Source organism: Curcuma longa, chromosome 6 (genome assembly GCF_044706935.1).
Source record: "Curcuma longa cultivar G26 ecotype Majalengka, Jawa Barat chromosome 6, ITB_CL_G26_1.1, whole genome shotgun sequence".
In the NCBI taxonomy this organism is placed as follows: domain Eukaryota; kingdom Viridiplantae; phylum Streptophyta; class Magnoliopsida; order Zingiberales; family Zingiberaceae; genus Curcuma; species Curcuma longa.
Window position 1 is genome coordinate 7,800,981 of NC_133866.1, and position 13,722 is coordinate 7,814,702.

General features: G+C 35.5%; 2 protein-coding genes across 2 annotated transcripts; one reads left to right on the forward strand and one right to left on the reverse strand.

Annotated features, from left to right (window-relative positions):
* The first annotated feature begins 585 nt into the window (after positions 1 to 585).
* LOC141830298 (protein EFFECTOR OF TRANSCRIPTION 2-like) lies at positions 586 to 4,040 on the forward strand. Its single transcript, XM_074717749.1, has 3 exons — positions 586 to 755; positions 1,900 to 2,241; positions 2,750 to 4,040. The coding sequence occupies exons 1-3, from the start codon at positions 672 to 674 to the stop codon at positions 3,779 to 3,781; spliced, it is 1,458 nt and encodes a 485-aa protein (XP_074573850.1). The 5' UTR covers positions 586 to 671; the 3' UTR covers positions 3,782 to 4,040.
* A 624-nt stretch (positions 4,041 to 4,664) lies between these two features.
* On the reverse strand, positions 4,665 to 9,516 carry LOC141830955 (bZIP transcription factor 39-like). Its single transcript, XM_074718405.1, has 2 exons — positions 8,028 to 9,516; positions 4,665 to 5,263 (listed from the first exon to the last, which is right to left on the reverse strand). Exons 1-2 carry the CDS (start codon positions 9,472 to 9,474, stop codon positions 4,809 to 4,811), a joined length of 1,902 nt encoding a protein of 633 aa, XP_074574506.1. The 5' UTR covers positions 9,475 to 9,516; the 3' UTR covers positions 4,665 to 4,808.
* Positions 9,517 to 13,722: the final 4,206 nt, after the last annotated feature.

Consider the following 13,722-nt stretch of genomic DNA (forward strand, 5'->3'; position numbering starts at 1 on the left):
TTATTAATAAATTTATTTTCAAAGAGTTCAACATATTTGACTCCACTATAATCTCATCAGCATACAAAAATACTTTAAGGGTTCATCTTCAAACCCAAAATTAGTCTTTTATAATTTGATGATATAACTATTTTAATCAAAATTAATATATGAGCATTTGAGTCAAATTTTAATTATAAATAGATTAATGCACTCTGAAATTAATTTATCATATTTTTAAATGATTTAAAAAAATAGTCATGATCAAAATTATTATATAATTAGAAATTGATTTACGATTAAAATTATTATATATTTTTCATAACTTACTCATAGATTATATGTCACTTTTATCTATATGTATTTTTTTCAAAAGAATTATTTATATATTTTTAATTTATTTCTTTTTAAAAATCATTTTTTTTAAAAAAAATGATCAAAACTGCTTTAGGCATGCGTATTAAACCGTCTAAACTGCTTTAGGCGTGCGGGTAAAACCGTCTCAACATTTAATTTAATTTTGTTTGTGTGGATGGATAAGCGTACAACGCAACGATATGCTTTTATGGAAAAATTTAGTGAAAAATACCAAGTGGACCCCGCTTTCCTTTCTGATAACGCGCAGCACAGGAAGTACACGAGCCTGGATCCATGGCGAGCAAAAGAGCGAAGACGGGACGACGAGATTGGAGATGACGGCGACGATCTCCTCCCCCAGGCTCAAAAGGGAGGAGTGCCGCCGCACCGAGCACGACTCCATCTTCTCCCGTTGGAAGGTACGCTTGCGTTCTTCGCGTTCCCCTTTTTCTTTCTTTCTTTCTTCGTCGCCCCTTCTTCCTCCCTCGGATCCGCTAGATTTTACGGGTTCAAGACAGCGTTTGTTCCCTGAAAACGATTTGTGCAAGGTATAGAGTAGATGAACTGGCGTGTCATATTGTAATTACGATAAATTTTATGCTCTGCAAAAAGCGGGAAAAGTAAGATCTGAACATATCTACGAAATCGATATTCTTTTAGCGGTTATTTTTCTTGTTTTTGGTTTGTTATGTATAGTTCTAGAGAGTTTCCGGTGGATCTATGTTGCTTTTTTTTACCCTAAGCCCAATTTGCTGTGGAGTAGCAGTAGAACGCCATTCTTGCGAAGAGCTTGTTATGGTGGCGCCCGCCTTCTTTAGGGCATGGGTTGTACTGTGAAAATGATTGTGAGATTCAGTTTGTGTTTGATTGGGCCTTTCGCCCATTTAAACTTTTTTTTTTAATTTCATAACAAAACTTGTTGGTAGGTTAATTTATTTGAACTAAGATATTGTAATATGAAAAGATTGAGAAAATTAAAAATTTAAGTATGACATTGATTGGCGATTGAATTTGAATTGATTGATTCTCACTCCGATTGTACGATCCGTTTGGTTCTTCAATTTCTTCTTGAATGAAAGGAAATAGAACCGTGTGGAGTCATCTACCGAAAGGAGAAAAGGATGGCACGAACCAAATAAATATTTAGAATTTGACATTTTGACATATTTATAAATTTATTAGAGATGAATAACATGATAAATATTTATTTTTTATTTTCAATGACTTTATTTTATTTTATGAAAACTACAAATTAAAAATAAAAAATCTCGAGTTACCAAACAAATGCTTTTTATCTGATCATTTAGCCGCATTTTGCAGTCAGTTTTTACTTGAATTTCAATTCTTCTGAAAGATATCTGAGAACTACTGATAGGAGTTCAGTTTGTATAAAACTCAAAGAAGAGCTTTGTTTTATCTCCTCTAGAATGAATGCACTTAATATGGGTTTGTATTTCATTTATAACCGCACAAAGAGTAAGCACATGCGCATATCATTATATGACTGTTGATTTGTTGGTCCTTATTTTTATGCAATATATAATGTGCATGTCCATCCTTCAGGTTCTTGTTGGACCATCTGATTGGGAGGATTATTCCTTGGGCAAGGTTGGGGTGGAGAGATACAGAACCCATAACCTTCCTGCTGATTGTGCATGTGCTGGACTCTATGAACTAGGGATTATTGCAAATTCTACCGATGAAAGCCATAAGACCAGGCAACATGCATTAAGTGAAGTTCTCGTTGTGTATCTTGGCCAAGCTGATAATGTTCGAACAAGGCTGCAACAGTATGGACGTGCAGGATCTCATTTGGATCATGGATGTTCAATTACTAGTTCAGGCCCTGGTTTATTTAAAGAGATCTTCTCAATGCGCTATTCCATTTTGTATAGATGGGCTCCAGTAAGTGAATTTTATTATGCATATAATACACTTCATAGATTACTAAGAAAATCAATCAGCATTGAGTGTCACTATGAAAGACATGAAGAAACCATAAATAAGTTTCAGAAAAAAGTTTTCTTTTATAGTTGTTACAGGAGCATTTTTTTTCTGTTATGTTGTATCTATAAACACAGCGGAAAGAACCTTTTAAAAGATCTGGCATGTTGGCACTTGAACTTCCTCCAAAAAACAACAATGTATTGGATAAATCCAATCATAATTGAATTAGCTACATATATCATGGTATTGAGCCATCCATATGTAGCTTTAGGAATCTTCCTGGCTGATATTTAGATGTCTATATTACCACCAATAGGCTATTTGGTTTATTACTTTACTCCAAAATTAGGCCCTTAGTTTTCATTATTAGCATGCATATCTCATATTGAATCCAGCATGCTCACTTAAATTTTTGCATATATTTTAAGAAAGTTCCTTGCCGCTAAGTCTCCTTACATGTAAGCAGATGAGAGACAAAAAGGAAGCAATGGAGATGGAGAGAAGGTTACTTGAAGTCTTTGATTATGCATGGAACACGAGTGGGAATGGCACTTGTCGGCGTAAAGACATCTTATCGAAGTTAGACAACCCCGATTCAAAGGTTGGTTTATTTAGCAAGCTTGTTGGCTTGGAGAGACCTTTATTTAGTAAGAAATTAGGGATCAAGATTGCTCCAGACTTGCCACTTCTTGAAGGTGAATCAGAAAATAAGAGAGGTTTTCTCCCTCAAATTCTCAAATTTGTGAAATCTCGGCCCCAGTTAGTTAAACACGATGATAACCTTCATCAAGATGAAGTAATTTGTGGAGTTGCTATTGGTTATGGCTCTATCTGTAAGAACAAGCCTGTTCCAGGAAGAAAAAGGTGTTCAAATCATAAAGGAAAGAGGATTACTGGAATCAGTGATGTAACTAGCAGAGACAACATAATGGCAGAGGATGAGTCATCTGCATCCAATAATAAACTTTCAAATCTACTTGGAAGTGAACTTGAGCCTGTGATTATTCAAGAAACATTTCACTCTAGTGAGGAATATGATACTTGTGGCATGATATGCAGAGATGGATCAATTTGTCAGAACATGCCTGTTCTAGGAAGAAAAAGATGTGAACTGCACAAAGGGCAGAGGATCCCTACCCTAAAGTTGTTCACTGGAAGAGAAGACTGGTCTGTGGAAGGAACACATAGATACAACCTGGAATTTGATATTTGTGGAGTGGTCTCTGGTGATGGATTAGTTTGTAGGAGTAAACCGGCTCCAGGAAGAAAAAGGTGTGAATTGCACAAAGGCCAGAGGATCACTACACAGCTTAAGTCATCGACAAGCAACGAACATTCATCTAAATTTGGCGATGAAGTGAACATTTGCGGTGTGGATATCGGCAATGAGCTTGTTTGCAGGAGGAAGCCTGTTGAAGGAAGGAAAAGGTGCGAGGAGCACAAAGGAATGAGGGTAAAAACCCTCGGCAATCTCAACAAAAATACCAAGAATATCTGAAGTTTGTGCTTGTTCGTTTTTGTATGAATTTGTTGGTGCCAGGAACGAAGAGATGTGCATTGCACAAAGGTAGACAGACGGGTCTGCTAGTCATCTAAAACAAAAGAAATTTGAATTCTTTCTTCAGCAGTAAGTTAATAACCTTGTGAAACCTATGTTGTATGGATAAACGATGTCTAGCATTGCATGACTTGTATTTGACTCTGAAGTTGGTTGTAACTCCATTATCATTTATCAATTTGCTTGGTGCTTGTTTCAAGGACATTTGTTAAGTAACTGAACAACAATATACAATTTCCTCATCAAGTCCAATTGTGAATCCGTGCAGTTTTGCCAATCTATTGCTAACACAACCCCCAACGTGATATATTTATTACCCACTTCTAATTAGTAAGAGCTCTCAAGTTGCTAGAGAAGTTAATGAGCAGGCATGGAATTAGGATAACATTTTACATGCTATATCTTATAATCATAAAGCCTCCGAGGCACAATAGGCAGTGAGTAAAGGGAATTAGACAATGCGTTATAATCATTTTCGATTTATTTTTTCACATATGGTCGTAGGACCGATCGTGTGAGACCTTTAGAGTAGTGGATTCCACATTTTACTGAAGAAGATAATAATCATACAAGGAGACCATATTGTTTTATTTAGTTATTCTTTTAATATTTAATCCAATTTTGTTTATTGTTTTTTGAAAAGATAATAATATCCAGTGCAGGTTACAAATAATATACTTTATTGTAATTAATAAAATTAAAATTTTGTTTTAATAATTAGTAACTAATTGATAGTTAATTACTTCATATTATATTTACCACTGAGGATGATATTCTACAACATATTATTAGGGTTCTGCGACTATAGCACAAGTGGAGAGGGGTTCCCAACAAAGACAAACAGCATAGTTCTATTTATGATGTTAAAAGTTCACATTTACACCACTTCTCTGCAATTATACATGTCAGCATTCCACGGTGAAAATATTCCTAATTATCTAGTTCCTATTCCATAGCAATGATCGTTTCACAAGACAGGGATCGAGGTTTTAAAGGGTAGAACACAAGAATATGTTACATATTTGACACTATCCAGAAGCACTACAACAAAAATGCGAGATATCGACTTTGGAGAGATCATCCCGTCACCATCTCCAATTCCGGCTTCTTTAGGATCAGCAAGTACAGACACCACAATGGAGGAAACTGGTTTGTCACCACCAAAGTTGCTTCCCTCAGATGGCTTTCTGAATTGTCGAGTGTCATTTGGGACAGTTGCATTTAGTGGATCTGGTTCAGTGTACATCATCCTCCTACTCTTTATTGCGGTTTGACGATCAGGTGCAGAAGGGTAATTCTCAGAAGTGTTATCCATTGATGCAGCATTTACAATTGAAGTTGTTGGGATAATGCCACTTGATGATGGTGGTGAGATATCAAACTGGAACACCTCCGTGCACATTCCAGAATTTAGAATTGGACCTGCCATAGTAAAGTGCCACAAGTCAAAGATGAAAGCTTTGCGATACAATAGAAATGAAGAACTGATGTAGCGAGCAAAGTACAATTTCCTCAACGTGAAATGCACCCTTATATATGTGATATATATACATATATTATTTGTATTTGTTTGCAGTATGCAATGCAGTAGACTCATAATGAAAATAGCTATAATTCATGAATAGAACACAAAGGGCCTTTTTAACTCAGTGGTAGAGTAACTCCATGGTAAGGCGTAAGTCATCAATTAAAATCTGATAGGAGCTTTTTCCACTGAACTAAAGTTTTAGTCTTTGTTTTCACTGTGGAATAGAGATATTATTTTTATTTGTAAAAAGCAAATGGTAACCACCATTATAATGACTTTTAATTACATCTAACCAAGACTAATATGTTCCAGAACTTCAGAACACGGAGTGGATTCTGTACAAGCAACTAGATCCAACTGGACATTATGTGAAATTATGCAGGGTGCTAGAGAATCTGTAAACAAACTACTTTTTCATTTCCAACAATTATCAGTTTTAGTAAACCTAATCAGTTTAAGGAAGAATTCTGGTTAAAAAGGTAGAATTTCATAGAGAACCAAAGGAATGCCACATAACAAAGTCGTCCATCAAGTGCCCCAAAACCAGCCAATAAGGGTATTGATATGCAAAACCACCATTTATGAGTATAAGATTAAGCAACTACACCCTGGCACTCGAAGCAAAACACACATAAAATTAATAATTAACAACATAATAAGTTACTACAACATATTTCATCATTCCAATTACCCTTTTGAAGTTCTCATAGCTTACAGTAAAGTGATCACTTTTGTTCATCAGAAGGTACTTTCAGATTGTCACAAAAGGAAAGTGTAAGTCAACCTCTGCTAGCTTTCTACATGTTAGAGCATACACTGCTTTGACCATTACAACTTGGATTTGGAGACACGTTATACTGATGGCCATTGAAAAATCTTGCATGATTAGATATATCACTCATTCATGATGATTCAATCACAAGCCTTTGACAATAACAAAGTAACAATACACTGTAAACTTAAATTTTCCTCGGTACCTTAAAATTCATTTTAAATATAGATGAGAATATAGTAGGAGATAGAATCTAATGGCGTAAGAAGATACATATAACCCACCCCACTTAGTGGGATAAAGGCTTGGTTGTGGTTGTACCCAAGCATATCATCTCCAAGTCACACTGAGATATTTTATGTAACTTGGGACTGCTTTGAAAAGTAAAACCAAATCATGGAACAGTTAGGACCTAAACAACATGGAATATCTATGTAGTAGTTGTACATACAGACAACTTTGTCCAACAATCCTAAGATATATCTCATCCAAGTGGCAGAGATATTGTTGGTTTTGGGATTGCTTTGTCAAGTAAAATCCAACTTTAGGATGATTAGAACCCTCAACAACAATGATACAACTATGCACTAAGAGCTGCAGTGCAAGTTCCCGTGGGTGGAAACTGAACACCAAAATGGTACGGATGGCAGTTCAAAACTTTCAAATCTGAGATTGAAAAATCAAAATAAACTAAACTTGACTTAGTTTTGTTTCGAAAAATACAAAAGGCTTTCATTTTAGTTCTGGATAAAGGTAAACTGATAAATCAAAAATGAGCAAATAAGGATACATATCTGCATATATATGTATTGTTTAGGGATTTTTTATTAGAAACAAATTAAAATATATATTATCTTTTAGTTTTGGTTTAAGTTAACGCAAACTGTTTGTTTTGGTCTGGAAGTTTATTGATTTCAGTTTGATTCCTGTTTGAAAATTTTCATACATTTAGCTTTGGGTTGAAAATTTTCTAGTAAACTACTGAACCGAACCATACCAACCCCCAAAAAAACCTTATTCCAACCATACTTTCATGCATACACTCATAGAAGAAAACAAGTGATCAAGCAAAATGGAAAACATCAAAAATCGTTACTTCACATAGATTGGACATTAATTATAATTATTTAAAGTAATTAAGGCAATTATATTTGGCGTAAGCTATATTATTCTCAGAACAAAGGGGGAAATAAAGAAAAATAGAACTGATATCATTAAATTGATAAAGTACATGTATCCATGGAAGTATAAATTAAAAATTATTGCATTCAAATACATTAGAGAAAACTAATTGCTAAAGTAAAAACTATGGCATTGAATATGATAGAAGTAACATTAGTCACACATCAACATTAGTTCAATTGAATCTGAGAAAACACTTCAGCACAATAAAGAGCATTAGTTTGAATTGTTATCTGGAATAAGCCAAACATTACTGTTATAGCATGTGTAATGAGTAAATAAATGTGTGTGTAGACAACATATATGTAACATCCAGCAAGAAATAGGTGGCTAATGGATCCTCCAAGATAGTTTTCAATACTATACCCTAAAGGACCTTTTAAAAAAAGCTTTGGCCAAAGATTCATCCTGATAACAACCACAAACATCAAACATCCTATCATTTAAGTAAAGTTGTTTAACCTCTTTATTTTTCCCTCCACTTACACATGGTTTCAATCATTTTTAGCATGGAGTATAACAAAATAGCTTTCTACACCAATTATTATTATTTTTAGTTAATCCTCTTCTTGAAAAACACATAGGTAACCCATAAACAAAATATAAACATGATATCAGTTCAAGAAAATCTAGAGTAATGTATAATATTTGTATAACTGAAGGATCAAACAACTACATAAAAGAACTAGTAAGTATACTCATACCTGCCATTCCTTCGCGGAACCATTGTGGCAGTGGACCATCAACAGAAGTCTCTTTGAAGTTATTGCCATATATATTGTCATGAAGAGAGCGATCAACTTCACTTTCAAAATTGGGGACGGCTAGTGCTGACATCATATTGCCAGCAACAGCCAAGGATGTTCCTTTACTTTCTTTGACGGAGCATTTTTCCTTTGCTTGGGCCATTGCCTTCTCACCAGCAAGCACAGAATGGATTATCAAATTGCCATCAATCTTCACAAGCTTTCCATTTCTTGGCACATAAAGCAACGCTGGTAGAGTATCACTGGAATTCTGTCTGGTTGCATTTGAACCAGTGGAAGGCAATGACCCGCCATTATGCACCTGAAATACTCTACTTCCATCTTTCTCCAAACGGGTACTTCTAGTGGAAAGTCCAACTTCATTAGTGTGAAGGAGGCCACTATGACGACCACTGATGTCAAGAACCTTTCCTATAGAACCGTTAAGAATTCTTCTTTCCATGTTATCTATTTCATTTCTAGTTCCTTGGTACCAGAGATGTATTTCAGGCACAAGTCCACATACCACAACAACAAACAACAACAACCCCAAAAGGCTGACGCTAGCAACCTTCTTAGTCTTGCTCCCCGTCTTCTTGGTTTTAGCAGATGCAGGTTGCTGTGGCTTCAGTTTCGGAATTGGAACTAAAGGGGCCTGAGATCCTTGCGGTCTCCAACCATACCCGGGAAGCCAGGGCAAATGCATAGGAGGGATTGCCCCAACTGGAGGATAAACAGCTGGGAGAGTGCTGCTCCCACCAGCCAACTGCTGCCGCAGGGTTGCATTCTCAGCCATGACATACGAGATCTTGGCGTTCAATTGATGGATCATCGACTGCATCGACTTAACCTTCCCCTCCAGCTCCTCGACGTACTTCTTCTTTCTCTGCCTGGAGAGCTGTGCGCTCTCACGGTTCCGCATCATCCTCTCTTTTTTCTTATCCTCCTCCTCCTCGTTCTCCGTCACGCCCGATCGCTGCAACTTGTTAAAAGTCGTATCAGACCATCCTTCTACGCGATCTGTTTTCCTCTTCAAGATCTTCGCCGCCTCCACCTTCACTTCCTTATCCACGACGCCTGATTCCTCGGACGAGTTTCCCGATTCGGGCGAGGCGGGGTGGGGACCTTTCGACTGGTGGGGAAAATCGAAGCTCAGGTGATGGGGAGGTGAGGAGGAAGAGAATACATTCCCAGATCCACCACCGGCGAACGGATCCGGCGGATCGTCGGGAGCGTGGGATGGCTGGTTGTCAGGTGATCGGAGGAAATCGTCGACGGAGAAATCCCAGTCAAAGTCGAGATCGAGGTCGAAATCATCGTAGGGGCGAGGCGGGAGGGGATCGCAGGGCAGGTCGAACACAAGAGGAGGATGGTTGGAGCGATCGAGAGGCGAGGATTCCGCCATGGTTTCGCCTGATTAGGGCAGGAAAGGGGAAAGGAACAAGCTGTGAACGACGAATGGTTCGGGAGTCGGGTTTCTATTTTTATTTTTATTTTTATTATCAGATATTCCATTTATTATCTTAAAAAAAAATACAAATTTTTTGTAAAAATTTCTAATAATAAAAACTAAAATTTTTTAAAAAATAAATACTTATAAAAATTTTTTAAAATTCTACTCTTATTTCTATGTCTATAATAAAAACATCATTGTTATAAATATTTTTTTTAAAAAATCATAACCTATAATTATAAAAATTAACAATTACAATTGATATATATTAAAAAAATTAAAATTAACCTTAATAAAATAAAAGTTGACTTAATCAAATATGGAGGTCCAATGATCAAGTTCGTTATATTTCTAGTTGAATTAGATAGTTATAATAGTTTATTTTTTAATCATTATTTTTTATGCTAATTTATGTTTTATTTGCATTAATTTTTCATTAAAATATTTTGTCCCAAATATCTTCATGAGTCAATTTAGAATATCTTCGTCAATTCATGTACCATTTCTATAAAATGATTATTTACCATGGATTTGAAAATTATATTAACGACTAAATATTTGTCTAATACATCATATCCTAACTCTTTTTGCTAAATTCACAAGATGACTTATTCTTTATAAAATAATTTTTCTAAAAAAAATTATTAAATTTTTTTTGTGAAAACTAATTACCTCATTATATCTCTATCTTTAGTCTATATATGATTATAAAATTATATTTTCTCAATAAATAGATATTTATTGTCTTGGTTAAATTCGCCAATGATGAATCAAACATATGCCCAACGATTTAATTACCATGGAATAACTCATTAAATGTAGAAGATTAAGCATAGCATCAAAGCGACAACTAATTTAAATATAGTAAAAAATAATCATTATGAGACTAAAATCCAAAAAATTATTAAAATAATTTCTTAATGCCTATAAATTTAACCCATTTATTATGTTTAAATTTTACAGTCAAAGATCCTTATAATATTCTTAATGGTTTTCTAAATTAATTTCAAGGGTAAGCTCAATTTCTTTATAGGTTTCGTTATTTAATTCATATTAATACGCACATGATGACATATTGTATTGAGATATTCAAATTAATCACACAAAATTATATGTTATTATTGAATTTTTCCATCTTAGCCTAATAGATTTTTATAAGTGAAAACAGGTGGGAGATTATATCTAAGTAGGACTTATAACCGTCAAAGATCATGTCTCAATATGACTTGGGATGATATGCTAAGCTAGAAGTTATACCTAAGTAAAACTAAGTTTGAAATGGTTCGATATAGATTGGCTCAACTTGTGACTTAGCTTGAAATGACTCAATTCGAATTGATTTTTGGAACATATAGTATAGGCATAGGGAAGCTACACACATATAGCCTACTAACCTCGAAAAATAGAGACATCAAGGCGAAAGTATATATAATTGCGGTGGTTAGGGTTATACAGTCACGTAGAAGATTCTAGACTATAGTTGAAATGTACTGAAGTGTGTTGGACTTATTATGGTCTTGGCCCAACAAAACAAACCGATAGATGTTACTTAAACATTTTGCTAGGTATGAGCCCTCGAGATGGTTTAAGACGAAGGTAAAAGCGCTCGAGATTAAGGATGTATTCCAAATCTTGTCTAAGTCTAAGGGAATTCATGTCACTAGAGGCCAAATCATCCTTTCCCAAGTAGGTTGGACCTTGCAAGTAGAACCAACCTATCCAAAAGATCTAGGGAAACAGAAGGCCATCAAAAGAAAGTTTAAAAGGAGAAAACTTATTATACTTTTTATAAACAGAAAGTTAAAAAACTAAATTGGGATCGCATTGGATCTACTGTTGATAAGCCAAAACAGTTGCATTGGAACTTGGATCCTTGACCAATCTGTGAAAGAAAGACGACGGTGACCTTTTGCAAGCACAATAAAGCAGGCTGCATCATGGCAGTGAACAGGAAGAGCTGCCCAAGGCCTTATTCTACTGCCCATGCCGGCTGGGCTGCCTGGACACTCGTAAATAAGTTATTACGATTCAAGTTCCCACAAACATCGAGCAGAGCCACTGACTGACACGAGGACCATGGAGCTTGTTCGCCATTGGCTGAGAAACCACCTGACACACTTATTGTATTCCTAGTCACCCACCCCGAAAGAAAGGTCTTTTGAGTTTTTTTTTGGTCGCTTGTCAGGGATTCGATTAAAAAGGCTTGCAAAGTTTGTTCTTCTTCTTCTTTTTCATCATTATCATCATTGTCATCGTCTCACCGAATGCGCCCTTTGGTCCACCATTAGCTTTCATTGTTCTCCTTTGGAGCTAATTAATTAACTAATCTCCGATATCTTTCAAGTACTGTTTAGAGGTGAGGGTTCAGAGATTAAATCTACTCGAGGCAATTCTTTCAGTGACACTTGGAGTGTGCCACCACCATTTCCAATAGTACTTCATTTTTTTTTATTATCTTGCATTTGTGTTGGTTTGGTCGCCAATTGTGGACGGAGATAAGTCCATAAAATAATGTTTTTATTTTTTAGTATTTTGGATTAAAATTATGGGAAAAAAAAAAAACTTAAATCAGCATTGAACTGAAAGGCAAAGAATGAAAGGGAAGCGAGTGCTTATCTACAAATGTGTTCGTGCATTAGAACTCATCTTTGTCGGTATTCACCTACCCTTAGCTTTATACTAGTGAGAGTTGTTGTCTACATGAGCTACCACATTAGCTTGGGGCTGGCTCAATCGGCAATAATGCTAGTGTCGTACCTCTGACACCGTCCGAATGTTCACCATGAGTCTCATCTACCGTTGCTTGTCTTATTAGTAATAGTTGTTGGTAGTCTTGTGTTAGAGCCATAGTCGTAGTTGTCAAGGGTAGTTGGAGATCTAGATTGGAGGAGTCCGACTCAGTAGCGATATCCCCGTGATATGATCAGGATGTTCCCGTAGCGTTACTTGTTGTGGAGATATTTTCAATTAAAGATATTCTCAAAGTGAGTGCACAATCAGGGTCCCCATGTAATCTGCTATGGGAATGCTTTCGGTTAAAAATGTTCTCAAAGTGAGTGTATATTTGAAGTCCTATATAATATTTTATAATGAAGATATTTTTTGATCGGAAATGTTTCCAAAATGAATGCATGATTAAAATCTTATATAATATATTATGAGGGTGTTCTCAAACTGAATGCATCTATAAAGTTTTAGTCAAAACTACTAAATGATCTTTAAATTTAAATATAAGGCATAACTAATTGTGAGTCCAAATTAAGAGTTTGTTTAAGCACATTCAAAAATGATAATTTGTACAAAAATAACATCCTCCACGATATCTCATTTAGCAAAAAAATATGAGAAACAAAAAAAAAAAACAACTATAGATACATGAATTCTAGATAAGGTAGCTAGGTAGAAGAATAAGCACCATTTAGGGTTTTGGCCAGATCGGATGACTCTAATTCTAAGTATAGTTTAAAGATTAATCGAAAGGGCATGCAGATAAGGTCTTGAATGGGCAGCCATTGAATAGATAAACAATATGAAATATCAGTTGGGCAGATAAAAAGATTAGTGTTCTTGAGAGACAATTAAACAAATGCTTATGTCGATCTCTTACAATGCAAGCAACATTCACATCAAGCTGTGAAGATGCTGTAGTGGATTAGACGGTAACAAGAGGACATGGAAACCAAAGAGATTGCAACAATAGTTAAAGAGCACATTCATGCACACCAGAGGAGAAGATACTTAGGAATGTGTGTTGGCAACAGGTGCTTTTATTGGAAAAACAAAAGATATGTGGGCATTGATTGACCATGAGTTCATTCATTGGGATGGGATGGGATGGGGCAAATTAATTAATTGAAATCTGAAAGGACGATAATCTTAGAAGAACTCCCAGCTACTGAACCTGATGAGCTTTTGCTCAAAAGGAGCTGAACTTGCATGAGCATTAAACAGTGCAATGGCTTATGAAATCAAAAGGGTAAAATTTTACTTCTTTTAGGGAGATGTAATAGATTCTGAGTCATATTGGAAATTTAACTATTTGGGCATCAATCGACTGATGAACAATAATAATTAATTGATGGTGGTCAAATTGAGTTAGTAAGAGTCATTCTACAGGTGCAACGGTTGAATTCAATAGAGTAATCGATTAATGGAAATGAGCAGACCTGAAAGATATATAAAAGAAGGTTTTTGAGGGGG